Source organism: Artemia franciscana, chromosome 2 (assembly GCF_032884065.1).
Source record: "Artemia franciscana chromosome 2, ASM3288406v1, whole genome shotgun sequence".
Classification (NCBI taxonomy): Eukaryota; Metazoa; Arthropoda; class Branchiopoda; order Anostraca; family Artemiidae; genus Artemia; species Artemia franciscana.
The window spans coordinates 22,184,218-22,212,135 of NC_088864.1; the positions used below are offsets into that span (position 1 = coordinate 22,184,218).

The 27,918-nt window shown below is 34.9% G+C and overlaps 1 protein-coding gene across 4 annotated transcripts in view; it reads right to left on the reverse strand.

Annotated features, from left to right (window-relative positions):
* Window positions 1-1,609: 1,609 nt before the first annotated feature.
* Window positions 1,610-27,918, reverse strand: part of LOC136038830 (procathepsin L-like) — a 216,970-nt gene continuing 190,661 nt past the window's right edge. For 2 of the 4 annotated variants that reach the window (XM_065722255.1, XM_065722265.1), the window contains exons 2-6: window positions 19,397-19,510; window positions 16,120-16,467; window positions 9,186-9,329; window positions 3,626-3,839; window positions 1,610-1,965 (exon numbers count right to left, since the gene is read on the reverse strand). In XM_065722255.1, the coding sequence (XP_065578327.1) occupies window positions 1,760-1,965; window positions 3,626-3,839; window positions 9,186-9,329; window positions 16,120-16,467; window positions 19,397-19,501 (1,017 nt within the window). In that variant the 5' untranslated portion in view covers window positions 19,502-19,510 and the 3' untranslated portion in view covers window positions 1,610-1,759. Of the gene's footprint in view, window positions 1,966-3,625; window positions 3,840-9,185; window positions 9,330-16,119; window positions 16,468-19,396; window positions 19,511-23,449; window positions 23,642-27,918 lie in introns of those variants that run through there. The other 2 variants (XM_065722243.1, XM_065722248.1) reach the window with 2 other exon arrangements.

The following is a 27,918-nucleotide window of genomic DNA, read 5'->3' on the forward strand; positions in this document are numbered from 1 at the left end:
TTTAATGTCTCTCCTTCAGCTTCATCCACTCTGAGCATAGGCATTTGTTTACTTGCTCTATTACATTCCAGGAATTTCTTTGTTTGGTTCATTATGGGCATCTTCAAGTACCTCTTTGCTGTGCAGTTTTTAGAGCACTTTTTTGCAGTTTCTGTGCAGTTTTATAATCAGGAAATCTTTGTGCAGTAAGCTGTATGAACAATATTGGCCAACCCCGCTTTTAAGGGCCATAATGAGCAAAGGTTGAGATGGCTGGGACACGATCTGCAGATGATAGACTGCCCAAGATCATCCTTGTCGGACAACCGTCTAAGGCCAAGCAACAAGTAGGTCACCCCATAATGGGGAGGGAGGATTTTGTAAGGAAAGGTTTAAGGGAAATGGGAACTGCTTGGGAGGGAGGCTTTGAATATGGGATTGAAACGGAGCGTGTGTAGCCGTGTTGGCCTCAGGCCCCTTGGAACTCCAGTGAGTTGTTAGCAGTGATAAGGAATCTATCCGAGTCATGAATCAAACAATCAGCATTTAAAAATGTAAACACTAACAACATATCCAGAAAATATAACAAAATAACTGTTGGAGAGAGCCATAGTCAAAGGCTTTAGGAATACCGGCCTCTATGGCAGAGACCTGTACAAAACTCTTTGACAACAGGAGATTTTGGTACAGAAGCCCCCACCCCTCTCTCCTACTTATAATTGTTGTATGTTTGATAGTTTAGAATTCTTTTCATCATTAAGGAAGCGATATTGAATTTCATATAATTAGTAGCTTGTGATAACACTTTCATGTGATTGAACTTGGAATATATTTTTCGGAAATTATTTATTGATTAAGAATAGCCAGAGCATAATCTTAATGTTATTACGAAAAGGGTGAAAATTAAATAATCAAGCTCTGGCAAAGAGAAGTATAAGGTCAGTGGCTTAATATCAATTGTTCAATTGCTTCATTATTTAAATATGTTACGTTCTGATCCTTTGCATTTCTCTTTTTCTTTGACCTTGTAAAATAAAAATGTATGTGTTTCCAGATTTTCATGTTCATTTTATCTTCTACAAACAAATACTCCCGAGTTTTAGGGCATTAACATCCAGTTTTAAAATGCAGAGGTCTAACAATAGCTACACAAAAAAGATTTATAGTAAGAAATTTCACTACAAACCATTGAAACGTAATTTCAACCTGCGATTGTTTTGAATCTGATTTTAAATTCGTAATATTGATGCCTTTATTAGATTACCATTTCCTGTTTAATTTACAGATCTAGCAGTGCTTTTCTTCCGTTCCGAGTTTGCGACTGGGAGGGATTAGCTTAATTTTTCACAGAAAAGGTAGTATTTTCTTGGAAGATAATTTAAATTAGAAACATGGTCAAAGCCAAAACCAAGGTTGACCTAGTTTGAGTGGAAAGTTGGCAGAAGGACACGCCAGTATAAAACAATAAAAAAAAAAAAAAAAAAAAAAAAAAAAAAAAAAAAAAAAAAAGCGACAACTATTCAGTTCCTGATAAAGTGAACTTTTTCAAACTTATTCTAACAGAACGATAACAAAACAACTCTCTAGAGCGACTGGTTGGATCTTGTTGCAAGTAACAGTAAGCAAAAAATAGGTAAAAAAAACGCTTTATTCTCGAATATGGTCACAAAATCTGTCATCTACGGAATCAAACTGAAAACTAGAACTCTCTAAACCTATCAAGAGAATAAGAATTTAACGTATGCAATTAGACACATCACAAAAATTACCACAACCCTATCTATACAAGTGGATAGCTAGCTGCAGTAGCAACACCACAATGGTTCTTGCGATTGCGAGCAATCTTGATATACCCTTCGTCTCCCCAGTGCTCAGACCACGAGTTTTTAACGAGCCAATAGTCTTTGCCATTATCAGAACCATAGCCAACCACAAGAACTCCGTGGTCTAGGTCATCAGAGTCACATGATGGCTCATAGTAAACACCTATGAAGAAACAAACAAAGATTAAAAATGAGAAACATATGGGATTTTAATGAAAATGTTGATGACTGCCAGGCTTGATGAGAAATAAATTTTATGACTTTTCCTGATATAAATTTAAGTGCTCACGAAAAGGCAATTGCAAAAGTAAGTCTAATAAAGTTGACGATAAAGGCCGAAAAATAGTACCCGGGACTATAACCACCACCAGCTTCCCTTAAAAACATAAAAAGAAAACTTTGAAAACAAAGCGTACCAAAACAAAATCCTGCAAAAACAAGAAGAGAAAGGGCAATAGTAGTGAATCGCTGCGAAAATATTTGAAGAAGCAGGGAGTGAGAGGGTTTTGAAATATAATTTTTAGGGAAATAGATTTACAACAATAATTCCGCGATTTTTTTTATATATAGAGGAAAAAGAAAGAGGGGGGGGGAGATAGAAAGGGAGAGAGAGCAAGGGCGAGAGAAAGAAAGGAGAAAAAATATGCCCCGTCGCCTATACAATCTCTTTTTTTTACACTATCCCGTTAACCTAACACGTGAAACAAGTTGGAAGAGTGAAGAAAGGTGGCTCTTGGCTAGGTCGGAAAGTTGCTAGTGGATGCACCACTCATACTAGGGCATATAAAGGTGATTATAGATTAGAATTTCATCTCTTTACTTGTAAGGATGGAAAGATTCTGCGAAAAATAGGCACTTGCCGCGACCTAAAACCGTTTTAAATTCAATTATCTTTTTCAAGCATCGCTTGGTCAACTTCTCTTGAACTCTACGTCTTGGGGTGACGATTACCAGGAATTGAGCCGAAGTTTTTATATATTTTCCCCTGGTTAGGATCTGTGTTCGTAGAGCCTTTAAAGCTATGCAAATATAGAAATAATGGAGTTTAAGTAGAAAAGTGGATTTGCGGTCTACATATTATAAAATGCGAAGTACCTTTTACGGCTTCCACTATGGACAAGTAACCGTATTGTGACAAGTCGGTATGGGATTATCAACCCTAATGAAGCGATCACAGCCCAAATCGCCAGATATAACTCTAATATTGTTACTCATCCTTGGGCAATTATTTTGAGGCAATAGTATTTGTTTTTTGTAGTTATATATCCATTTGTTCTTTATTTTTCTTGTGTTTGTGTATTCTTTTGTAGTGTTTTTCGTTTTTTTATCTTATACTGCATCTGTTTCTTTTGATGGGAAATAAATATATACATACATACATACCTTGCGGGAAGTTTCATAATCAGAGCGTTTATACTTTGCGAGTTGCAAAACCCAGAATTTGCACCCAATCTTCTTTTCTTTTATCATTAAGTTTAACCCCCTGTTGCTATCTGCTGACAATTTAAAAAAAAACTGCGGTGATTGCCACGGCTTTTTGATATTTTGATTAAACGAATAAATTAGTACAGAAATAGAAACACTTATGTTGTATTGTACTTGTAAATAAATAATAACAACTTTATTAAACAAGATTTTAACGATATGGATAATCTTACCTTATGAAAAACGAGCTAATGAAAAAAGCATACAATAACGATTATTTACATATACATTCTAATTTTTACGATACATTTACTTTATTTACGATATTTTTCTCTCGATATTCTCTCGATTATTTACGTTACATTCAAACCAAAACATGAAGACTGGGCAACTGATACCTTTAGAATAGAATTGGAAACTTTCATGAGAGGCATCGATGGCAACAGATACAGGTCCAACAGTGGCAACAGCTGCCTTAAGCTTATCTTCTTCTCCAGATGGGATATCGACAAAGCCACGGTCAACTGCACCTCGGTTCCTTGGATTATAACGACAGACATCGTCTTCAGCTTCATAAGGATACGTATTTTCAGTGTCAATTCCCTTGTTATCCTAAAAAACAATAACCAATATGTTTACTAATATGCATCGAATTAAATGCTTCAATTAGATCAAGGTGGTAAAAACAATTAAGTCAAGGTGACACGACATAGCCTTCTTAAAAAGGTGTTCAGGTGGTCGCAGAAAGGCACCGAACGATGTATTTTGCATAGACTAGGTAAGGAAGGGCTACATTTCAGATCTTTCTCCTGTTCTTTAAATAATGGAAAAAAATCAAGCTAGAAAATTGAACCCAAAATATCAGATTCCTTGAACCTCAGCCAATCTGGCCAAAGATTATGTACAGGCTAACCAAAGCGCAAGTGGTTTCACATTTCATGGATTGAGGTGAAACCAAGCCCCCTCGAGTACGTCCTTGGCACATGGAAACACTAATTAGGAATATGACCTGTATAATCTTTTTACTGAAGTAAAGGTTTTTTTTACAGGGAGGGGGGTATTTTTTCTATGCATGCAATATTCTGGCCTAAACTGTTTTATTTATTTTTTTAGAAACTGGCAAGTGAAAATGAAGGTTCCACTTGGAGGTACCGTATTCCATATCAACAAACATGTACAATAGGGGCAGGACAAGGCAGCTAACTCCTAAAATGATATTATAAAAAAGTAAATTTCACTGAAAAAAGGAGAAATAAGATGTAATAGAGGAAATCATAAGACTAAATCGAAAAGCGGCAGTAGAAACATCTATAGCGTACTACCAGTGGCATGAATTTACAAAATGTAGGTTGGATTTATATTTCAAACTAGGACAAGGGGCAAGACAAGGCAGCTACCTCCTAAAATAATATTATAAAAAAGTAAATTGCACTGAGAAAAGGAGAAACAAGATGTAATAGAGGAAATCTTAAGACTAAATCGAAAAGCGGCAATAGAAACATCTATAGCGAACTACCAGTGGCATGAATTTACAAAATGTAGGGTGGATTCATATTTCAAACCATACTTCAAAGGTGGTTTTGCTGGGTTTTTTCTCTAATTTTTAACCAAAATACAAATAGGGTATTTAACAAAATCCAGGGAGGGGTAAATGCCCCCCCAGGACACACATTGCGATCTGCACATAAGTCTTGAGAACAGCAAATAAGTAACAGAATAGAAGGGACCAGTTGGCTGTGCGACAGATTTTGAATAATATACAAGTTAGGGCTTTAGTCCTACGTCCGATCTTCTTGCATCAAAAAAGTCAAGTAGAGATTAGACACAAGCAACAAAACACCTTAAGATTCATCTAACATTTACCCCTACTTCTAAGATTTGTCTCTATATGATTTCCAATGATTTCTTGCGGTTCCCATTTCTTCCTTATTTTAATTGAACCCCCTCTCTGAAATAACTCCTATGTGCGTGCCTGTGTTATATCCACTTCTGTCGGTGTTAGTGCGTTCAGTTCTGACTCGAGTACATAAAAAGCTACAGAGTATACAGCATAACATTCAGGCTGAATTAATTATTCTTCTGAACGACATCTTCATTTATTGTCAAGTTATTTACGATCTTAGCAAAAAATCACAATTTTTAAAAATTAAGGTTGTAACTCAACGAAAAAGATGATATACTCCTCCCCTCCCGATTCAAAAAGAGTCCCTGGATTGTAAATACAAAAGCATGGAATAACCTTAATGAGCGTCATAAAATGTTGACAAGTCAAATAAAAACGGGCTTCCCATCTTGTGATTCATGACCCAGATCTGATCTTGAAAACATTTTATCTGTTGGATGCAGGCATCAAGATTTCCATATTACGTATAAATTTGCGCCATGAATCAACAAAGATAAGCTATTCGTGTTTATTGTTATTTAACAAATTTTGTGTTATGCAATTAAGTAGTATAAACTGGCTATTCCACAAACAAACAAATTAAACTGTTGATAGGCCTTGACTTTTGTAATTCTTTTAATTTACGGATTCATGCCAAGCAAAATAAAAATAAAGAAGTGATGAGATATAACTCGTGAAAGCCTATTTCATTGTTAAGAATTATTAATGGACAGTATAGATAGGCCTTTTTCATAATTATTACAGGCAGACTCATACAACCGTTCCGAGGTTCTGACCAAAGCAGTCTATTGCCTACACTTACCCCCTTCCTCGGGAAAATATATACCCCAATTAACCGCTATGCTATTGGTACCCCAACCGAAGCGTGATATTTTGAGATAGGGATTGCCCATCTCTTTTTTCACTCTAGGGAAAAGCCTTTCTTGATATCATTATGACGTCCTTTGTTTTCCCCATCTCGAGAACACCACCAACCAGCTTAATACCGGCTTGGATCAGCAAACACGTCTCTAAAAGAAAAGGGAGTTTGATCGTCAGAACCAGCAGTAAAAAAAAAATTTTCCCTTAGCACAGATTGTTCCCCAAGGAATATCCTTTGTACTAAGGTCTTGACTCCATTTTTACAGAGGTATTGACCTCCCGAGCAAGATTTTGGCAGCCATTGCTGGTTTCAGCCTATCGAACCTCAAAAACGTATCCCACAAAATATTTTGCCTTATGGTCAGACACTTTGTAGGACAGCCAGGGTCTGGATAGTCACTGAACTAAGCCACAGTAGGCCCTTTTTGTGCTTATTACTTTTAGGACACTGCGATAAATCGACATTACTGCCCCCCAAAAAGGGTCTTCTCAAGGTTAAACACAGGGTACTACCCAGAGTTTGAGCTTTATAGAGGGGAGAAGGGTAATCCAAAACCCTACCGAAGACAATATTGCACGACTGCACCACTGATAAGCATAATAAGTACCGGTCAACGGCTGATAAAAGTTATTAGCAAAATGATACGGGAGACAAAGATAAAAGTAAGTTAGGATAGTTTAATTTAAGTTCAGACAAGATTCAGTAATTGAGATTGTCCTTCAATTAATTGAGATAAGATATATAGACCAGACCTGATCACACAGTGCCTAAGGCCCAGACACCTACTACCGTTTGAGGGCTAGGGGGTGGGGGGAGAGGAATTCTGAACCACCAAGAATAAGTGACACGTTTTCTGATTATGTGAGCAAATCACAAAAATCCTAACATTTCGAATAGTTGGGGGAATAGATTAGACGGACTCCTGTGTGCAGTTCTGACTACAGCATTTTATTTGATGCTGATACGTTATATTGTACCCACATACGCCTAATCCCCTCAGCTACGCTGCTTTAAAAAATAATGATCCTCAATCCAATTTGGCGAACAGAATCCAGACCAGACGCAGAAAAAACGAAGTATCAAAATACACTTGGACCACAGAAACGCCCATATTTCCTTACAAATACCATACTTTAAAAGCAAGAACAAATCTATTAAATTAATAGGGCAGGAAAATATTTACAAAAATAAATATTAGAGGTTCTTTTCTTTATTTTCATTGAATTCCTTGAATAAATACACAGAAGTAAATAACATTCTAAAAGTCATTGTACTTTAAAGATCAGAGCTAGTTTTAGGGGAGGGATAGGGTGGGGGAGTTGCCCCGGGCACAGATATTTTAGGGGCGCAAAATTCAAAAGAAATAATCTAACGGTTATAATCATTTTTTAATTTTTAAATTTTATTTTCCAAACAGTTTTTGTATTGTTTTAAAAAGTAGAGATGCAACAAAGAGTCACACTTTAGCGCAAAGAGCGGGTCGTTGAGGAGGGGACAACCCCTTTCATATACAGAATAATTTCTGTTCGTTTTAAGTTTTAATGTCGCTCCTTACTTGCAGTTAAAGTAGAGAGTGCAGTGAATAAAGTAGAGAGTGCAGTGAATAAAGTAGAGAGTGCAGTGAATAAATGAAAACAATTAATAAAAGTATATTAACCGAATAGTAAAATAAAAACCAATTAAAAAATAGTTTAATAATAATAATTAAAGTAAGTAAATTAACATAAATAAATAATAGATTAGTTAATTAATAAATTGAAAATAATCTTTTCAAAAAATGAAAATTCGTTAAATGTTGGCCTGAAAACTTTATGGGAGTCAAGGGGAGGGCGCTAATCAAGATTATGCCCCGGGCACAAGATAGGCCAGAATTGGCACTGTTGGAGACAGAGATATAATACTGACAGCTTTCCCTCCCACTGCGGCCAAATTCCATTCATGGATATAGGTGTAACAATCGCGAAAAAACCATTTCTTTGTGTCATCTCCTTTGGGCTGTAACTGTACTAAGAATTTTGAGTAAGTAACAGGGAGAAGGGGAGGTCGATTACAGGCTGTATTTTATAGAAGTTCTGAGCAAAAAAAACTGCCGTCATTATATACTGGTTGGTTCAAAGGAAAAACATTTATATTGTAGAAAATATATTAACACTGAAAAAACTTTCCATAATAATTAGGTCAAACAAAAAACATAAATTGCTCCTATGCAAATTACAAAAAAAAGAAGATAAATGCAAAAAAATCTATGAAAAAGTTCTTCAATGGCAATTGCATAGCCAAAAATTGCTCTTTTTTCATATTTCAAGAGATTCCGTCTTAGGTAGTGGCATGTCCCGTTGTACCTTCCAATTATAGTTGACAGGACTCCTTTAGTTTTTAATATATTTCTTTTGAAGGCATCCCTTGGGGATTATCAGGAGGTTAGAGTTCACAATATTTAAAAATTTACAAAAGATATATAAAAAATATTGACAATCCGAGTAAATACCGCACAAACAAGTTTTCCGCACTCACAGATAACATTTGTCCAAAGAATGATTGAAATGAATCACCTGGTGATGAATACAAATATTTTTTGTTTTTTTTTATGTGCACATTTCTTCCCTGGTTTCAGAGAGAGCCGACAAAGAAAATAAGAAGTTTATGTTTCTGCGTAGCACTAATTTTTATCTTGACACGTGAGGTAAATCTAGATTGATCTTTCTCATAGTTCTTCAGCTGACCACACGTTTCATTTTATTGCGTTGTTAAAACCAGTTTCTCCCATTGTAATCAAATCGTATGTCGCCAAAACAACACCAAAAGGTTTATTATCGAATAGGGACTAAAAAAGGAGGGGAAAAGTTTAGACAGCTATCACGATGACACTGGACTTGTTAACAGAAGCATAATATACAACAATCACACAAATAGTAAAATATGCTAACTGCTGTCTTTTCACATTACTGAATGAATTCAACACATAGAAAAAAAAAAACAAAAAAGAACAGTTACGGTTTGACTCCTTATTCATGCATTAGCTACATCTTAACACAACAACAACAAAATTGAGTGAACCAACAAGAAAGAAACAACATAAAACAAAATATGTCTTGTTTCGTCTGACACCTCCTGTGGCAATTTGGGGGAGGGGATATAAGACAATTATCAGTTTTTATATAAAAGTCCGATTAAAAATGAAACTAAAAATTACCTTGATATACTGGAAAGCTTGGTCCATTAATCCTCCATTGCATCCTTCATTTCCATATTTTCCAGAACAATCAATCAAGTTCTGTTCACTCAAAGAAATGAGCTTCCCTGTTTTTCTGAAGGTTTGACCTTCCAAGGCACCAGTCTGAAACAATAAAGTAAGCCATGCTTAATTAAAGACTCAAAAACAAACAAAGAATAAACAAGAGCAAAGAGCTCATATGGCACTTGCAACGAGGTCGGAACCTGAAATTAGACTCGGTACTAGAGTTATCGATTTCATCGTCCAAGCACGTCAAGAAGCATCGAACTCGCCAAAGCGCTATAAATTCCTCCAACTCCCCCAAAGAGATCAGATCCGGTCCGCTTATGTCAATCACATATCTATAACTTGTACTTATTTCCCGAACTCGCCAATGTACTAGAAATCCCCCTATCTCCCCCAAAGAGAGCGAATCCGGCCCAGTTATATCAATAACATACCTAGAACTTGTGCTTATTCTTCCCATCAAGTTTCATCCCGATCCCTCCACTTTGAAGGTTTTCAAGATTTTCGTTTCCCCCCTCCACTCCCCATGTTCCAAATTGAAAATGGAGCATCTGAGATATGAGATTTTTCTATATATCAAGTTTCGTTAAGATCCAATCACCAATTCGTAAGAAAAACATACCTCCATTTTCACGATTTTCCCTCCCTCCCCCAAGATTTTTGAATCGGGAAAACCACTTTCATCAAGTCAATTTCTGCAGGTCCCTGACTCACCTACCAATTTGCATCGTCCTAGCACGTCCAGATGCGACGAACTCGCCAAAGCACTGGAAATCCCCCCAACTCCCCAAAAGAGAGCAAATCCAGTCAGGTTATGTCAATCACGTATCTAGGACTTGTGCTTATTCTTCCCACAAAATATTATCCCGATCTCTCCACTCTAAGCATTTTCCAAGATGTCCAGTTTCCTCCTCCAACTTCCCCCAGGGTCATCGGATCCGGTCAAGATTTAAAGTAAGAGCTCTGAGACACGAGGTCCTTCTAAATATAAATTTCATTAAGATCCAATCACCCTTTCGTAAGTTACAAATACCTCATTTTTTCTAATTTTTCGAATTACCAAATTATACCCCCCAAACTCCCCCAAAGAGAGCGTATCCAGTCCAGTTATGTCAATCAAGTATCTAGGACTTGAACTTATTTTTCTCAATAAATTTCATCCCGATCTCTCCACTCTAAGCGTTTTTGAAGATTTCAGGTTTGCCCCTCGAACTCCCCTCAATGTCACCAGATCCGGTTGGGATTGAAAATAATTTATCCCTGAGACACATTATCTTTCTAAAATTTCAAACTTCATTAGCATCTGATCACCCGGGCATAAGTTAAAAATCCCTCATTTTTTCTAATTTTCCCGAATTAACCGTCCCCCCACTCCTCCCCACCCCCCAAGATGATCGGATCGTGAAAACGACTGTTTCTAACTTAATCTGGTCTGGTCCCTGATACGCTTGCAAAATTTCATCGTCCTAGCTTATCTGGAAGTGCCTGAACTAGCAAAACCAGACCGACAGACGGACGGACGGACAGAAATCGCGATCGCTATGTCACTTGGTAAATACCAAGTACCAAAAACTAAAACAACTAAAAACAATTTTTTTAAGTCTCTAAAGGCTAGAATCGCCTTTTCATCTTTCTGAAGAATACATCAAAGTTAAAAAAAATTTACGCCGTGAACCACGTAAAATAAACGCTTTAGAATTTATAGTACTGTACCAAACTATTATGGATATATTTATATAGAAATTTATTAACACTAAATGCAATAAAGAACCATATTTAATAAAAAAGTAAGTAATGACCGCCTCCTACTTTCGGGCGCACCCATAGGGGATGTACAAATGGGCAACTAGCCCCTCAAGACGTTGTTACAAACACCTGCATAATGCAATAGATCACCTGTAGCTGTACAGTACATCTACGTAATAGGGAATGTTTCCTAAAAGACGCAGGTGCAGGTGCAGGCGCAGATTGTTTTCTTCGAGATACGGGTGAATGTTACAGAATAAGGAGGGTTTTCTTCAGAATTTGTTTTTTGTTACGTAATAGTTTGTTTACTTTTGGTTGTTACATAATGATTTGTTTACTTTTGATTGTTACGTAATAGGACGTGTTAGAATCCACTTATCAAGCAAAAAAGTTTTTATAACATCTTTCTTCAAGACGTATCATACACTTCAAGACGTTTTTTAAGACATTTTTCTTCGAGACGTTTTTTAAAACGTTTCAAGACATTCTTAAGACGTCTTTCAAAACGTCTTTTAAATTCTTCTTCAAGAAGTTTTTCAGGATTTCATTGATTGTAATGTAATGGGGAACATTTACTTATATTAAGGATGACGCGACCTCGAGAGACAACCAAAACTTCAGGCGCCCGTGGGGTCTCCCAGCTTGTAAGTGACGAGGAAGTGCGTGGGTTTTACGTAATGAAGATGTACACGTGGGTGTTCCATAATACTTTAAGTTTTTTCTTTCAAGGCGTTTTCGTTAGATATAATATTTCTTTCCATGAGTTTTTCTTTTTTTTCTCAGAGGACCTTAATATTCCAAAGAAATTTGTTCACAATAGGATTCGAAATAGACCCCCCCCCCCTCAATGGAATGGAGCGATGGACAGGTGGACTATGAAAGCCTTTCTAGTATTATGATTTGGGGGATACTTTCTACATGATAACCTATTGCACGCAAGGAGAGTCCTCTGTTTCCGCATACTGGAACGATTAAATGGTTCACTTGTTTCAAACCCTTTCCACATGAGAGCAGAAGCATCCTATTGCTACTGATCTTTGCTCTATTAGATGCACCTGCATGTACTGTGTTATTAATTTTCTAAAGTGACCTAGATAGGTAAGCTACTGAATCAGTGAGATGTTAGCATTATATATATAGCATTAGAATTAGATATTTCATTGCGTAAATGATTACGTATTTAGGTTATCAAGTTACTACCACCAACCATCCAGAAGGATTTCTGATACGTCCTCTTGACAGCCTGTATTGGCAGTGTATTTCTATTTAATTCCCTATAGTTCCAATACATTCCAACTTTTTCCCCTTAATCCCCTTAGTTTTCATAGTGGGAGTAGCAGTAGCAGTAGCAGTAGAATTAATAGTAGCAGCTTTAGCTTTATTGGCAGTAGTAGTTGTAATAGAAGCAGTAATAACAGAGGCAGTAGCAGTAACATGAGTAGACGCATTAGCATTAGGATGCAAATATTTTCTTTTGGCCAGTTCAAAATCCCCCACAATAAGCCCTGTAAGTTTCAATTTCACCGAACCGTTCCTAAAATATTGCTGTTATGCCGTTTTGACAACTTGCATACAGACGGCGTGCTGTGATTTAGTACATCTTCCCTGCTCAAAATTCGTGGAAAATTACTATCAGGTATAGTTGGAACAGCAGTCACAGTAGCAGGATTAATATTACTAGCAATAGTATTAACAGAAATAACGGTAGTACTGGTAGCAGCTGTAGTATTAATATAATGCCTTTTGGTCAGTAAAACATCCTCCTCTCATCCAAGTCCTGGAAGTTTCAACTTAATACAATTAGCCATTACTGTGAAATTTCTGATATGTTCTTTTGATAACCTGTATGTTCTGACACTTCTTGAAATTTTCATCTCAATGATCTTAGCCTTACAAGTAGTTGCAGTAGAAGCATTAGTAGTAAATGGAGTCGTGATAGTAGTATTACTAATAGTGTGCAAACATAGCCTTTTGGTCACATAATGTTCCCCTTTAAGCATTCTCTGAAACTTGCAACTTGATACACAAATAAATTCTTGAGATACGTTCTTTTGACATTGTGCATGCACATAGCGTCTTTTGATTTCGTTAAAATTCCCCATCAATATCGTAAATGAAGTAGCGTAGTGGTAGTAGCATTGGTAGCATGCAAATATTGCCTGTTTCATCATCTCCCTCATTATTTCCTAACGTTCCAATTTAATACAATCAGTCATTCCTGAGCTACGCCCTTTATACAATTCGCATACACATAACATTTTCGCATACATATAACATTTTTTAAAATTTAGTTCAATACTCCCTTCAGTAATCTCTGAAAGACTCACCTGAACGTCTTTCGTCTTCTTGGGAAGTAAAGTTCAAACACGTATAACTTTCTCAACATTATATACAATATGTAAACAATGAACGAATTGCCTAACTTACAGCCCTTGCACCGAGGACTGTGGGGAGGTTGACACCTCCAAAGACATAATTAATGTACCTTCCAACAATGCTGAACAAAATAGCTCTCTTAAGTTTTGATCGGATGTGTTTTGGGGTATAATAGGCTTCGGATGAGGGAGGCTGATTGCCCTCCATCCACTTTTGACTCTTAAAAAGGGCACTGAACTTCAAACTTCTAATCAAATAAGCAGCATCCAATCCAAGTTTATACGACCATCTGTTCCATTAAACTTTATACACTCCAGGGCATAACTTAAAACCTTTGCCCCTGAGCTCTGCGGGGTTGTGTTCACCCTAAATACATTGTTCTATGGTCTTTGGACTATTGGTATCAAAATGGACATCTCAGAATTTTGATCGAATATGTTTGGAGAAAATAGAATGTCAAGGGGGCGGGGGCTATTTTCCCTCCATCACGTTTGACTATTAAAAGGGAACTATAATTATATATTTTTAATCAAATGAGCTTTTTCTAAATTTCACATGACCCCCCCCCCCCATCCACTAAAACCTTACATACCTACGGGGCACAACTTACAACTCTTACCCCCACACTCTGAAGGATTGTGTGAACCCCAAAGCCCTTGTTGTGTGATCTTTGTACTATCTTCGAACAAGTGGCAATCTCAAATCTCCATCGGATGCATTTGGGGAAAATGTAACTTGGGGGTAGGGGTGGCTGCCCTCCGATCACTTAGACTATTAAAAAGAGCACTATAACTTCTTATTTCCAATCCAATAAACCACCTCCGAAGTTTATACGACCACCCTCTCCATAAAACCTTATAAGCACAAGGGGCAAAACTTACCTTTTCCCTGAGAGCTGTGTGTGGCGGTTCTCATCCTCAAAGACATAATTTCCGAAAACTTCAGCAATGCTAAACAATATGGCTGTCTCAAGATTTGCATTGGAAGCGTTAGGGGAAATGATGGGCATGGGGGGACTATTTGTCATCCAATCACTTTCTATTATTGAAGAGGGCACTAGCCATTTCAAATTTCCAATCGAATGGGCCCTTTTCAAATTTTATAAGACAACAAATGTCCATCTCGAAATTTCTCTCAGATACATTTCGGGAAAATACGACGTTAGTACGTGTGTGCAAGGGAAGGGGTATCTGTCCTCATATCACTTTGACTCTTAACAAGAGCCCTATAACTTCTAATTGCCGATCCAATGAGCCCCATCCGAAGTTAAAACAACCACCCTTTCTATAAAAACCTTATATGCCCCAGGGCACAATTCAAAACTCTTGCCCTAAGGGCCGTGGGGGTGGGGAGGGGTTGTCATTCTCAAAGACATAGTTTCCTTACTTTTCAACTATGCTGAACAGAATGGTCATCTCAATTTTGACTGAATGTGTTTGGGGAATTGACTGGCATGGAGGGTGGGGGGGTCTGGTTGCCCTTCAATTACTTTCAACTATTAAAAGGACATTACCCCTCTTAATATTCAATCGAATGAGTCCCTTTTGAAGTGCCTATGACAACTCCTATATGAAGTGCCCTGGTCTAATAAATAATAATAATACATTGTGCCCATATTGTTCTTTACTTTGGCAGCACTATTGCGATGCGTATGATCTTGCTTTGGTTAAGAGTACAAAAGACACCTGAACCTTATGGAATGTTGCACGGATGGCAAACACTTTGTGGCACGTTTTGCTTGTTTTTTAGTTTAAAATTTCTGTATATTGTATATTCTTAAAAATATTACTAGTCAATTTTCTTTTTTATCCATCGAAGCTATTATCAACGAATGTAGTTATAGATTATCATTTTGTTGGCAACTTTAAAAGTTAAAGTCTCTGGATAGTTGTTAAACTGTAAACTCAGACATCCGTATCATAGTTTGATAATCTCTGTACTATTGGTAAAAATAAAGGATTTCTAGGGTTTTCATATGCTTTATTAATCTTTGTGTGCCAAGAATTCCAGATAATACTGAACTGCACTTCCGCAAACCAATTTTTGGGCGGTCTTAATGACAATTCAGCTGCAAAAACGAAATGTCTTCTTTTTTTCTTTGAGTTATTTGTACACTAAATATATCAATAAATTGACCAGTGAAAACTATGAAAAGGCTTATAAATTAATCTTTTATTTTCTGCAGGCTATCTAAGGACTTTAATGCATCTAAAACAACATCCTATTTTTTATTGTTAGCTTTGTGTTTCCAGTAAAGGGCTGGTTTTGCATAATACTTTAAACATTTCAACTTAAGTCTTTACTTACACCAAAAATTTAAAAACAATTTATTTATGTTTACAGAACAACAAATTTCAAGTTATGATACGAATTTGGAGATTACGTGTACAGTCATAAAACAGCCAAAACGGCTTGGACCTGTGTACAGTCGTCCTAAATTAAGCAAAATTCGAACTAAGATAAAGATATCCGAAAATACTTTATTTTTTATACCATTGAAAACATCTTAAAGAGCTTGAGTGTCTGCTATAACAAAATTCTATTTTGTTATTATGTTTTGGGTAATGTCCTAGACTAGTGGATTGATGTGCTGGATTTAGCAACCTTTGTCCGAGGGCGATGGTTCGAATCCTTGATTACACAAAAGCATTTCCAATACTGAACCCTCCAAAGAATTGAAAACATTAACACTACTTTAAAGACCATAAAAAAATTCATTTATGACAGTAAATATTTTCCTGCTTATAAAATTAAATTTACTTACAGATGAGAAAGCCCAGCATGAACCACACTGTCCTTGGTCTTTTACAGGAGTTATGGCTCCTTTTTCCCTCCAGTCAACAGATTCTGGAACTTCAACATTAGCAGGCTCCATAAAAGTGAAAGTACTCTCAGCTCTTGAGGAATTCTGTTTCTTATGTTGGTATCCATTCATGATAGATCTAAATTCATGATGAAGAAGATCTCCAAACTTATTCATTGCGACTTGATAAGACTTTTCGCCTTTTTCATAAAGGATGTTATGTTTGGCAACTTTGTGTTTATTTTCCAAATAAATCTTCATTCTAAATTTCTCCTCAAGTTGGCTTGGATATTCTTTCTTGTGTGTAGCCTATTAAAATAAAAAAATATTAACGCTTATAATTGCTATTAAATTTTCACAATATCACTACTCTCATATGAGACAATTAAAAGCCTTAATTTGATTCCTACAACCAAATTAAGACCCAAGGCTCGTTTTCCCTCATGGAATTTAAACACTAACTAATATAAACAGTCTAAATCTCTATTTATAATTGTTAACAGTATCAAATTTGGCTGAATTTAGCATAATGATATTCATGAACAATTGGATATCTATGTATTATTTGTCAAATCAAATTCCTAATCCAAGATACGAGTCCCCAAAGGCGAGTTATAAACTGATCCATGAATGTGAGAAAAAAAAGGCCCCAACAGAACCCATAAAGATGTCTGGGATATAAGAAAAGATGGGTTCTTAGGCATATTTTTTTTCATTCTCAAATTTAAATATATATATATATATATATATATATATATATATATATATATATATATATATATATATATATATGTATAGGAGCATGTGCTTAATTTCTTGGTCTGTAGCCTTCTGGAACTGTTTTCTAGAAGTTTATTTTGGGCTGCTGGCTAACGTTACATGGTTCTAAACTATTGGAAAACGGAATCCCGGAATCACCCAAAACTCCTTGGTTACAACAAGAATTGCCAATTTTATTGGCTCCAAGTGTGCACACTTGGAGCTGCAGATGCCAACATCCTGGATTCTGGAAATTATAGAATTGAAACTCTAGGAATTAAAGTCCAAGACTTAAGTTTAAACTGATTGAATCCGTAGAGCTGAAGTATGTTTCCAAAATTGGCAACATTTAGAAAAAAAGAACTCATGGTATTTTTGGATATAATCTTTTTAAAGAAGCATTCCAATGACAGAGTAATTTTGGTAATTTGCCAAAATCGCATGGGAAAAGAGCCCAAAAATCTGACTTAAGAAGTCTGTATTTCTGACCAGGAGTTTTTTTTTTTTATGGCAAAAACAAAACACGAACCAGACAAGAATAATAATTATCAAGCTTGGGCAAAAATTTCTTTGATTTGTAATAAATAGCTAGACACAAAATCAGCCCAAGTATGAAAGGATATAATTTAACATTGTAACATTAGAGTAGACAACAAGAGTATATTTTAGATTAAAGTTGATGAGACTAGAATCTTTAAACATACCTACTTCCAGAGCTAATAGGGTTTTAAGACTAAGCTTGTTAATAAATGCTACAGTTCCCAACATAACAGAAGAGCCATAAAATCAGGCCACAAAAAACTCACAGCATGGTTTTATTTTGGATTTCAGTATTTGCTTGAATATTTTATATTTTTCTGGAAAAGAAATTAATTCACAAGAATATTGACACAAAGTACCCTCTGCTGTCTTGCAGATTGCATGTTCAAATGAATGAAATCCTAATATATTTCCTGCACCCTATCTATGTACTTTTCAACACCATTCCAATCATCCAAGCTATATGCAAAAGCATCCAAGCTATCATTAATTTAGTTTCAAAAACTAGGGTCACATCCTGGGTACTGATGCAGTAATATAATTAAGATTTAAAAATACTAAATAATGTGTCTTTAATTGCATAGAGCATTAGCTTGAACTGTATATCTACAAGATCTTCATAGCAAACATTTCATTACAGTCAAACCATCTCATTTATTATCATAGACACATTCCACTGTCAACTGGTGTTTCAAATAGATCAGTATATAAATGATTCAAATGCAAACAGAGGCTTCATTTTGTAAAAACTCAGGGGCGGGCTAAATTTTTGATCTTTATGGATTATCTGATAAACACTGTGTCCAATATGACAATTTTTATGATTTTCTTCAGTTGATCAGACACTTCAAGATAGTATGCAGTAAAAGGTCAGTTGCTGAATTGACTTGGTTGACACCTGGGTGTCACCAACTAGATGAAGATTGCTAAAAGACCTATCTTCCATTGCATGTCATGGGTAAATATGTTTTGTTGTATAACCATATGTTGCATCATTTACTCTGCCTACTTGGTAAACAGGAGCTAGAAGGGGTTAGTAGGTTCAGAAAACCATGCCCTCAGGTTATCTCAGTTATATGAGCTTCATTGCTTCTTCAGTGTTCCCCTTCTTATATCTGTTATAATTTCTGGAATTTACTAATTTGCCTAATTAATTTTATTGAACTATTTTTGAAAGTTCAATTAGAGACCATGATGTAAATTTGTGTGTAAAAACCAATATTAATATAAAATTAAGCTTAAGTAACTCTTTGCCCTCAATCTTTCAGGATCAGTGGGATAGAAAGGTCTTGTGAGACTGGGGGCAAGATTTCAACTTGTCACCTCCCCCATCCCTTTCTTGGATTTTCTTTTCCTATCTGTTAAACATACAATTGACAAAATTCAATAAAAGTATTTACATAATGGAAGCAAAAAAATAAAAGAAAAAAGTAAATTGTGCATTTTAAAGAATTTGTCTGCAAACAATTTAATGTTTAATATGTAATAAAGTGTAATAATGTAATATGTAATAACACATCAGTGTTATTAGAATCAATTTTATCATTCCTACATGGATGGCACCTGGTGTAGACTACACCCTTTCTACACCACTGTTCAGTATCTGAAGCTTCATTTTTTTCACAAATAATGACACTCTGAAAGGGAAAAACTAACAATGTAACCATGAGAAGTTGTTTTTTTCTTGGGGGGGGGGTAATACTCAAATCTCACAATTTTTTTAAGCAGAAATCCAAGAGTGAAAACATTAATGATCTATATGTTGAACAGACATAAACAAAAAATAGCATAAGGGTTTACCTTAAATAGATGTCATTGGGGGGGAGGAAGGGTAATAATCAAATCTCACAATTTTTTTCTGAAGCAGAAATCCAAGAGTGAAAATATTAATGATCTATGCATTGAACAGACATAGACAAAAAATAGCATAAAGATTTACCTTGAATAGATGCCATTCATCAGCAAGTAAATTTGTCAGTGATAGTGCAGCACTTAACTGCACAAGTACAGCTCCCAGTAAAAATATCAAAGTAATCTGCTTCATTGTGTAATTCTAAAAAAAAGCATCTTTTACTATCATAATAAAGGACTATAATATACACTTTTACATCCCTATCAATTTTTATAAAAAGTTTTTTTTGCAAGATGTAAAGGGATCATAAAAATGGATACATCAGTATTTATAAAATTTTAAGTCAATCAAACAATATAGAAAGATTAATACCACCACCCTCCTAGAAAAAAAAAGAAGTTAATTTCAATAGATAATGAATCATCTACAGGCTATTATACACAGGGGCTTGATCTCACATAGAGACATTTATATTTATAGTGCCCAAGAATTCATGAACTGTGTACTATTTAAAAATAAAGGTTCTATATTCTGAAAATGTACTATTTCAGAATAATTAATGTTATCATTTAGTTAATGATTCTCCAAAATGAGATGTCAGAGAAGAACCATCTACAGGAACCCTTCAAATAACTGTCAAAAATGATCTAAAATCTGAAAAGTAATATAGCCTGAATATAAAAAATGAGGAAGAAACTAGTGATATTAGCCTCAATTGATCTTTGTTTTGATTGTTCTTGACAGGGAAGAGGTTTACAAGGAAAAAAAAAATGACTTTTTGAACACCTGGATAATTATGCCATGATCCTTTTATCAGAAGACCAGGACAGCTTTTACTAAGGTTGTCAGGAATGAGTTGGTACAGATGTCAGTAATGTACTGTAAACACTTTTGGGTGGGTGATAGTGAGATTAATTGGCTTGGATTCTTTGCCAGCTTTACTGTTAATACTAAGGTGCATATCTCCCTTCCACTTCCTTCAACTCTTGCACCCATCATAGGAGACAAAACCAACAGCCCAGTTGATCAGGTCATTCAGTTACATGTGATTTGGAATGACATCTTAGCAAATAAAAAGTATACCCTTTAAAATTACCATTGTTGAAACCTTATACAGGAAAACTGCATCTGTCCTCATTGAACAACAAGAAAAAATGATTCTGACCTCTTCGATTTGTTTACACATACAGTATGTAGGTTAAAAGACCTCTTTTTGGGAAAGACCACTTTTCTTGGGCATTCTAGAAAAATAGAGATGGGTTTTTGGACTGTCCCTATTTTACTAAATATGAAACAATGCAAGTGTAGACCCAATGCACACTAGAGCCAGCCTTGTGGGGGTAATTTGTCAACATAAACTCAAAATGTTATCTCTGATTCAACAAGCAACTGAAGTGAAAGAATTATATTTAATATTTGTGATTTATAGAATAAATATCAAGTAATAAGTTACATTTTTAAAATCAGAAGATAATTAGCTTTGTGTTAACATGTGATTAAAACTGAAAAGATATATACATCAAAATAGGATAATTAGTATTTCCAAAAATAGGTCCTTCTAGGTGAGTCAATAAACTAATAATTTCAAGTGTTTGATCTTAAATATTTTTAATAGCTTAGATTTTCAGCTATTCATTGGCATATACAATTCCACTAGAATACTAGTTTTTTACCCTATTAAGAATTCTCAAGTAAGAATTACAGTAAGTAACTATTGATGACAAGCCTACTTGGCCTACTCATACTAGACCTACTTGGTATCTTACCCTATTTTAACATTAGATTTCTTGTATTTAACTAGAGTAAAAAAAAAACAGTATGCAATTGAGCAAAATTATGTTTTTTTTGGGGGGGAATTTTTGCACTGAGAAACTGTAGCATTATTTTTTTGAAAAAGATGGTGCTGAGAAACCATAGCATTATTTTGTGGAAAATGAGCAATAAGTCATACTTTAATTAAAAATTCATCATTTTTAAGAGCTCAAAAGGGGCTTATATTCGAATTCGCAGTAGAAGCAATTATTATATTCATAAAAAACATAAAAAAGGCATCAAGTGGCATGTTCACTTTATTGGTAAGTTATATGGACTTTCATAATCTTTTTAAAATTTGTCATTTTTAAGATCTCAAAAAGTGCTTAAACTTGGATTTATGGTAGAAGTGATTATTATATTTGTAAAGAGCATAAAAAAGGCAGCAAGTGGTATGTTTACTTTATTGGTAAGTCATTTCGCCTATATGAACTGCTATAATTTTACTTCTATTCTTTTGGAATGCCAAAGAAAAAGTGTTCTTTCCTATAAGAAGTATTTTACCCTATCATGATTGCTGTACTGACAATGTACCTGCCTACCCTTATGGTCTTAGATATAAGCATAACAATATATTTCTCTTTAGTTGATGTCATGGCACACCATGTATTTTTTTTTTTAGAAATAGCATAAGTTTTAGCAGTTTCAACTGCATAAAATAAGTTTTACCTGAGTGAGAGCAGAAGAATTTTGAATATACACATTATTTGAAATGATTAAAAAGTGGATCACAAGGGAGAGAAACATCAAACAAAATAAGGAACCTGATTTTATATAGGCTACACTAACCTAAGTCCTTAAAATAGTACAAATTTTATTAAAATAATCCTACCAATTTCATTTGCATAGGCCTAGTATGTTTCAAAAAATTCATTGAGTTAACATAATTTAGGCAGTAAACATTTTGCTGTTCATATTATTCCCTTATGAAAAAAGTAAACATGTGCCTTTTTATGCTCTTTATAAATATAGCCCTTGCTTCTCTTGCAAAAATTTAAGCACTTTTTGAGCCCTTAAAATGATAAAAAGGTAAAATTCTAGTTTTGTGACTTCTTGCTATCTCAGAAAGGGGTTAGGTTAGGAAAATGAAACTTTAAGGGATGGGTCTACAGGCTAAAGTATGTCCCAGGAAGGTATTTTGAAATACCTACCTCTACTCCTTCTCCCTCTAGAGTGCCCTGAAATTTGCCTACATGACAGGTCTATACCTATTGAAATTTTGACAAAACAACATTTTGCCTTAATTTTTAGTTACCAGTTGCTTTTTCTCTGCCTTTAGTTCTGAAAATGCAAGTCCTGTTATTTGAGTAGAATTCTGAGCCATATCAATGTTTTTTTTTCAAAATTTAGGAAATGCATTTGCATAGCCTATCTTTAAAACCTTACAAATTGGGATTGAGCAAAGTTGTGAAGCTGAAAACAATTTTGATGTACTTTATTCAAGCAGAAGATCTATTTTGCAAGGTTTCACTTTTATAACACACACATTTTTAAAGGTCATCAAGGTCAGGGCCTTCTAGAGGGTGAAGGAGTCAAGGTGGGTACTTCAAAATACCTTCCCAGGATATTCTTTAGCCTGTAGACCCATCCCTGAAAGTTTCATTTTCCAAACCTAGCTCCTTTCTGAGATAGCAAGAAGTCACTAAACTAGAGTTTTACCATTAAATGATTTTTTCAAGTTATATAATCCATAAGCATTGACTTATCATAATTAAGTTGATTTAAGTAAGCTATTTGAAACAATTTCTCCATTTTTCTCTCCTCTATGTTTCTCCTGTTAACTTTGACATTTCTCAACAAATAGATGAAAAAGCATTTTCAAGCAGTCTAACAGAAAAAAGATGAAAATATGGCAGATTTGTTTTGGATTTTTTTTTTTTTAATCAATATAATCTTGACATATCAATGCTTATGAATTGTACAACTTTTACAAAATGGATTTACAAAAACATACTAAGTTTGAAACAAATATTACCATCCGTTTTCATAACCAAAAATACAGAATGACACTGTTATTTACTAGGGTCCTAAAAGGGCTTAAAATTGAATCTGCAAGAAAAGCAATTGTTATAATTCAGAAAGAGCATAAAAGTTGGCATCTAGTGGTAATTCAATTTATTTGTAGGTCAATAATATGAACAACAAAATATTCACCTTTTAGGCTATACATTTAACCATTAGGAGGGGTAAATTAAAGTGAAATGCTTTAAAAATGATGAAGCCTAGGCTGGCCTAAGTATTTTAAATTTTTCAGTGTTTGCTTCTGAGGAACTCAACCTTTGCATTAATACAAAGGTTGAAAGTTTCCAAAAAAACATAAGATTTCACCTCTACCACAAGATGCCAACGACTAAAACAGAACTAATTATTCTGGATTTCTAAATACATACGTAATGTTCGGCTCCTTTCTTCTGTTAAATTAGGTTGACACATTAGTGACAAATTCAGTAATGTCTTACGCCTAAAATTTAACTTTTCGCCACGTTTTGAAAATTGATTTTCGGGCTCAGCACATTTTTTTTCGTTCTTGCATCATAGGGCAAGGCAAACTTACAGTTCGACATCTGACACAGAGTCACCACCCAGTTACAAAAAATAAAAGATTTTAGTATATCTCTGGTTGATTTATTGATTTTCTTCAAAAATCTTATGATTTATGAGCAAATTTAGTGATTTTTTTATTTTCGGTAATATAAAAATCACTAGAAATAGTGATAAATCTATAGTGATGACAACCCTGAGTTGACATAGGTTGTTTTTTCCACTGTCTTTTCTTTTTTACAAGGAGATCCAGGATTCTTCAAGAACTGGGATGAGGAACTAGTATTGACATGCATGAGACCAAAAATAGTTTTAAATTAAGCCCATGATTTTTACAGCATTGCACATGTGCCCATCATGTAATTTACCCTCTTTTATTGGCTAAGGATCTAGATGAAAAGGTCCTAAGCAGTTTAACTGGAACCAGTTCTCGAAGCCTAATCAAAGAAAAATATCTGAAAAGACATAAAAAGCATCCAGGTTGTCAAAATAACGTATCTGCTGTGGTTCAGGGATTAATAAGAGTATTATGTTTAAACTTTCAGTGGATGTTGACGGGCGTATTGAACTGAATATAAAACGCTAAGTGTATTTAAGATGTCAGATGGTTCTATCTACAATAGTTCAGAAGCCGCTTAGAGGATTTTATTAAAACTTCGAAGGAATGCTGATAAGGATATTGAACTTCATCAAAACATAATATATGAATCAAGGCTGTACAAAAGATTGTTTCTGTAATACTTGAGGAAAGGGTAAAGGTATGAAGTTAAAACTTAGAATACATGATAAGGAGGATGTCGTGCTCATTGAAAAGACACTATTTGTATCTAAGTTGTCAAAGGGGTTTTTGTAATATCTCAGGAATTACTATTGCTGCTTGTCTATTATGAACAACTCACCGCAGAGCCAAGTCAACTGAGACCAACACAGCTATGCACGCTTTTTCTCTATCGGAATTTACTCAAAGCCTCCTTCTTTACACGTTCCCAAGAAGTCCCCATTTCTCTTATATTTTTCCTTACGACATCCACCCACCTCATTCAAGGGCGACCTGTTTTTGTTTGACTCTAATGGTTGCCCGACAAAATTGATCTTGGACAATATATCATCATTCAACCGCATAGAGTGTCCTAGTCACCTCAAACTTTCTCTTATTACAGCCCTAGAAAGCGGGATTGACCCACATTTTATATGGGATTTACTGTTTGGGATATGATACGTTAGTCGGGTACTCAGAATAATCCGTAGGCAATTTCTTTGAAAAACATCTAGAAAATATTCCCCCGTTTTTCAGAGCACCCATACTTCAGAACCATAGCTGTTTACTGTCATCACTTTTGCTTCCAATATTCTAATCTTGATGCACAGACTCATCGTTTTATTATTCCAAACTTTTTTTTTACTCTGAAAAAACACCCTGGGACGTGGCTATTCTACCTTTTTTAATATCTTCATTGAACCCACTATCTTTGCTAGTAATATTACCTAGGTAAGTGAAACTTCCCACTTGATTAATCTTCCTGTTATCCAGCATCACCTCTTCACCTTTACTTGTCCCTAGTCTTAGCTACTTAGCCTTCTTAACATTTATTGTCTAACCTTTTCTGTGCCTTGAACTTGCAAAACATCTAAAAATCATTTATTTTAGGAACATTTTCATCTAGGATAATTAAATCATTAGCCGAATTAAAATCTTGAAGACTTTTACTTCCACAATTACCCGTATTCTCCCATTGCCTTTACTAAGCTCTTTAGGAAAAATTCCATCAAACTGATATATATAAATGGGGAGAGTAGGTAATCTGACCGTGTTTCTACTTGTTTGCAGCCCTTACTCAACTCTTGATTTCACAGGAAACCAGCTATTAACCTCATTTCCTACCTTAACAGCAGCAATGTTATTCTCGTAGATAGCACTAATCACTTACATGGATTTACATTGTATTTCATGCAAGAATTGGACATTCACTAAATCTTTTCTATCAGTTGAATCATACGCTTGCTCATAATCTATAAAACTGATGAAACAGATATTTCTCAATAATTAATCCAAGAGTGGAAATATGGTCGAAGCATACTCTCCCCTTTCTTAAAATTACCCTGTTATTCATTCAGAACTGTATTTACAGCATCTCTAAGTCTAATAGTATCATCCTACTAAGTAATTTGCTTTCTACCTTTCTTACGGAAGGGTTTAACTAGAGTTTTTTTTTTCAAAATCGTTAGCAATCCCTTTATCCCTTTATCAAAAATAAAATTCATAATCTTCAGTAGCTTAGTTCTAATCTAATAATCACCGTGTTTAAAAAACTCATTTGCGACACTATTAGCATCTGGGGTCTTATTATTTTTTAATCCTCTCAGTACCGTCACATATTCTTTCTCACAAAGTAAATCTTCCATCACATCCAAAGTGTAACAAAACTTTTGTTCTTTTCTGTATTTTTTCCTGTAACTCTATCAGGGTATATTCAAAATTTTCTACCCATTTCTCTTTAACTATTTCCTTATGACTAATTGTAGTACCTTTACTGTCTTTAACTGGGACAAGGCTAGATTGACTATTCCCCTCTCAATATATTAACATACCGAGATAATATTTGACTAATGTGCTGTCTACCTGCATCATCAAGATCATCACCGATTTTATCCATAGCTTTCACTTCACACCTCCTTAATTAACATGCTAATGCTTTCTCCATTTTTTTCCATTCCTCTTATTTTCATTTGAACAATTACTCAAATAATGTTTACAAAAAAACCTCTTTAATTTTAGCTTTATTTTAACCCTAGACACTACTAGATGGTGGTCTTTAGTCTTAACATCATTGACAACACTCATATATACTCTTTATTCTTACATCGATCCTGCCAGTCTTAGGTTTACAGTAACGTAATCAATAAGGTTAGCTGTCTTACCATCACATGAATACCATGTTAACTTGTGGGCCATTTTATCTCCAATTATTGTAGGGCTATTGTTTATAACTAGATTATTGTACCTACAAAATTGCAGCAGTCTGTAGCCATTACTGTTTTCTTTTTCCAGACCAAATTTACCTTGGCTAGGATACATTCTATGCCTATTTCTACTGACCAGGGTATTAAATTCTCCTAATACTATGTTTCTACTTGGGAACCTGTTTATTTGCTCTTGCAGCTGTGAGTAAAATTGAACTGATTCCCAGCTATTTCCATTTGTTGGTTCTACTAGGCATATACTACTATGACTAACACTCTGCACTGTCTAGTCATAAAATGAACCTCTGTAATCCTACTAACAATACCTCACCAACCCAAACAATATTTAGCTACTTCCTTATTTATCATGAACCTCACTCCCTGTCTATACACTTCATCCTTCCTACTTGAGTAAATTTATTCTATATCGCCTAATTTTTTGTTTCCTACCCCTGGAATATGAGTTTCTCAGACTCCTCATAAATCAAGTTCAAAGCATCTTAATTCGGCAGTCAAAATGTCTACATGATGGGACCTGCTCAGGAATAATTAAGAGTAATAAGTCAAAAGTCTTATGTACTAAAGAGAAATGTACGAAATCTTGGACTAAATTAAAAGACAATATGTTTATTTATGTTGCCGAAAGTTGCGTATGCAATATTTTAGGAAAAACAATGGGTATTAAGTTGGAACTTTCAGGGAAGGTACAAGAGATTTAAATTTAATGAAAAGAGGTAATGTGCATCTGGGTTGTCAATAGCGCGAGCCTGCAATATCTAATGAAAGGCTAATGACATTAAATTCAAGCTTTCAAGAATAGCTGATGAGGATATGGTCCACATTAAAAGAAATTAAGTGTATTCAGGTTGTCAAAAGGACGCGTCTACCATATCTCTCGAATAGCTACGGGTAGGAAGTTAAAATATTCAGGGAAAGTTTAGGAATTCTGAACTGTATTAAATGGCATAATGTAAATCTTGGCTTACAAAACAGCATTTTTTCTTTTTTTTTGGTATTTTGTATGTTCTCTTTTGGTATCTGGCCAGTTAACAACAGGTTGAATTAAGCTGGATTAACCGTGTAGTTTCAGAATATATTATAAGTGAAAAACAGCTCTTTTTTCCTGGATATTAAGAAGCTGTTTGGCAAGTTTTTTTATGAATTATTTTACCTAGTGAGAGGAACAGTCTTTTGGTTTGGTTGTTATTCTGATTTTGACAGTGATTTGGATAGAGTGAAAGGACTGCTTTTAGTTGTTTAAAGTAACCCAAATGGGCGAGCAGAAGAGATACAGT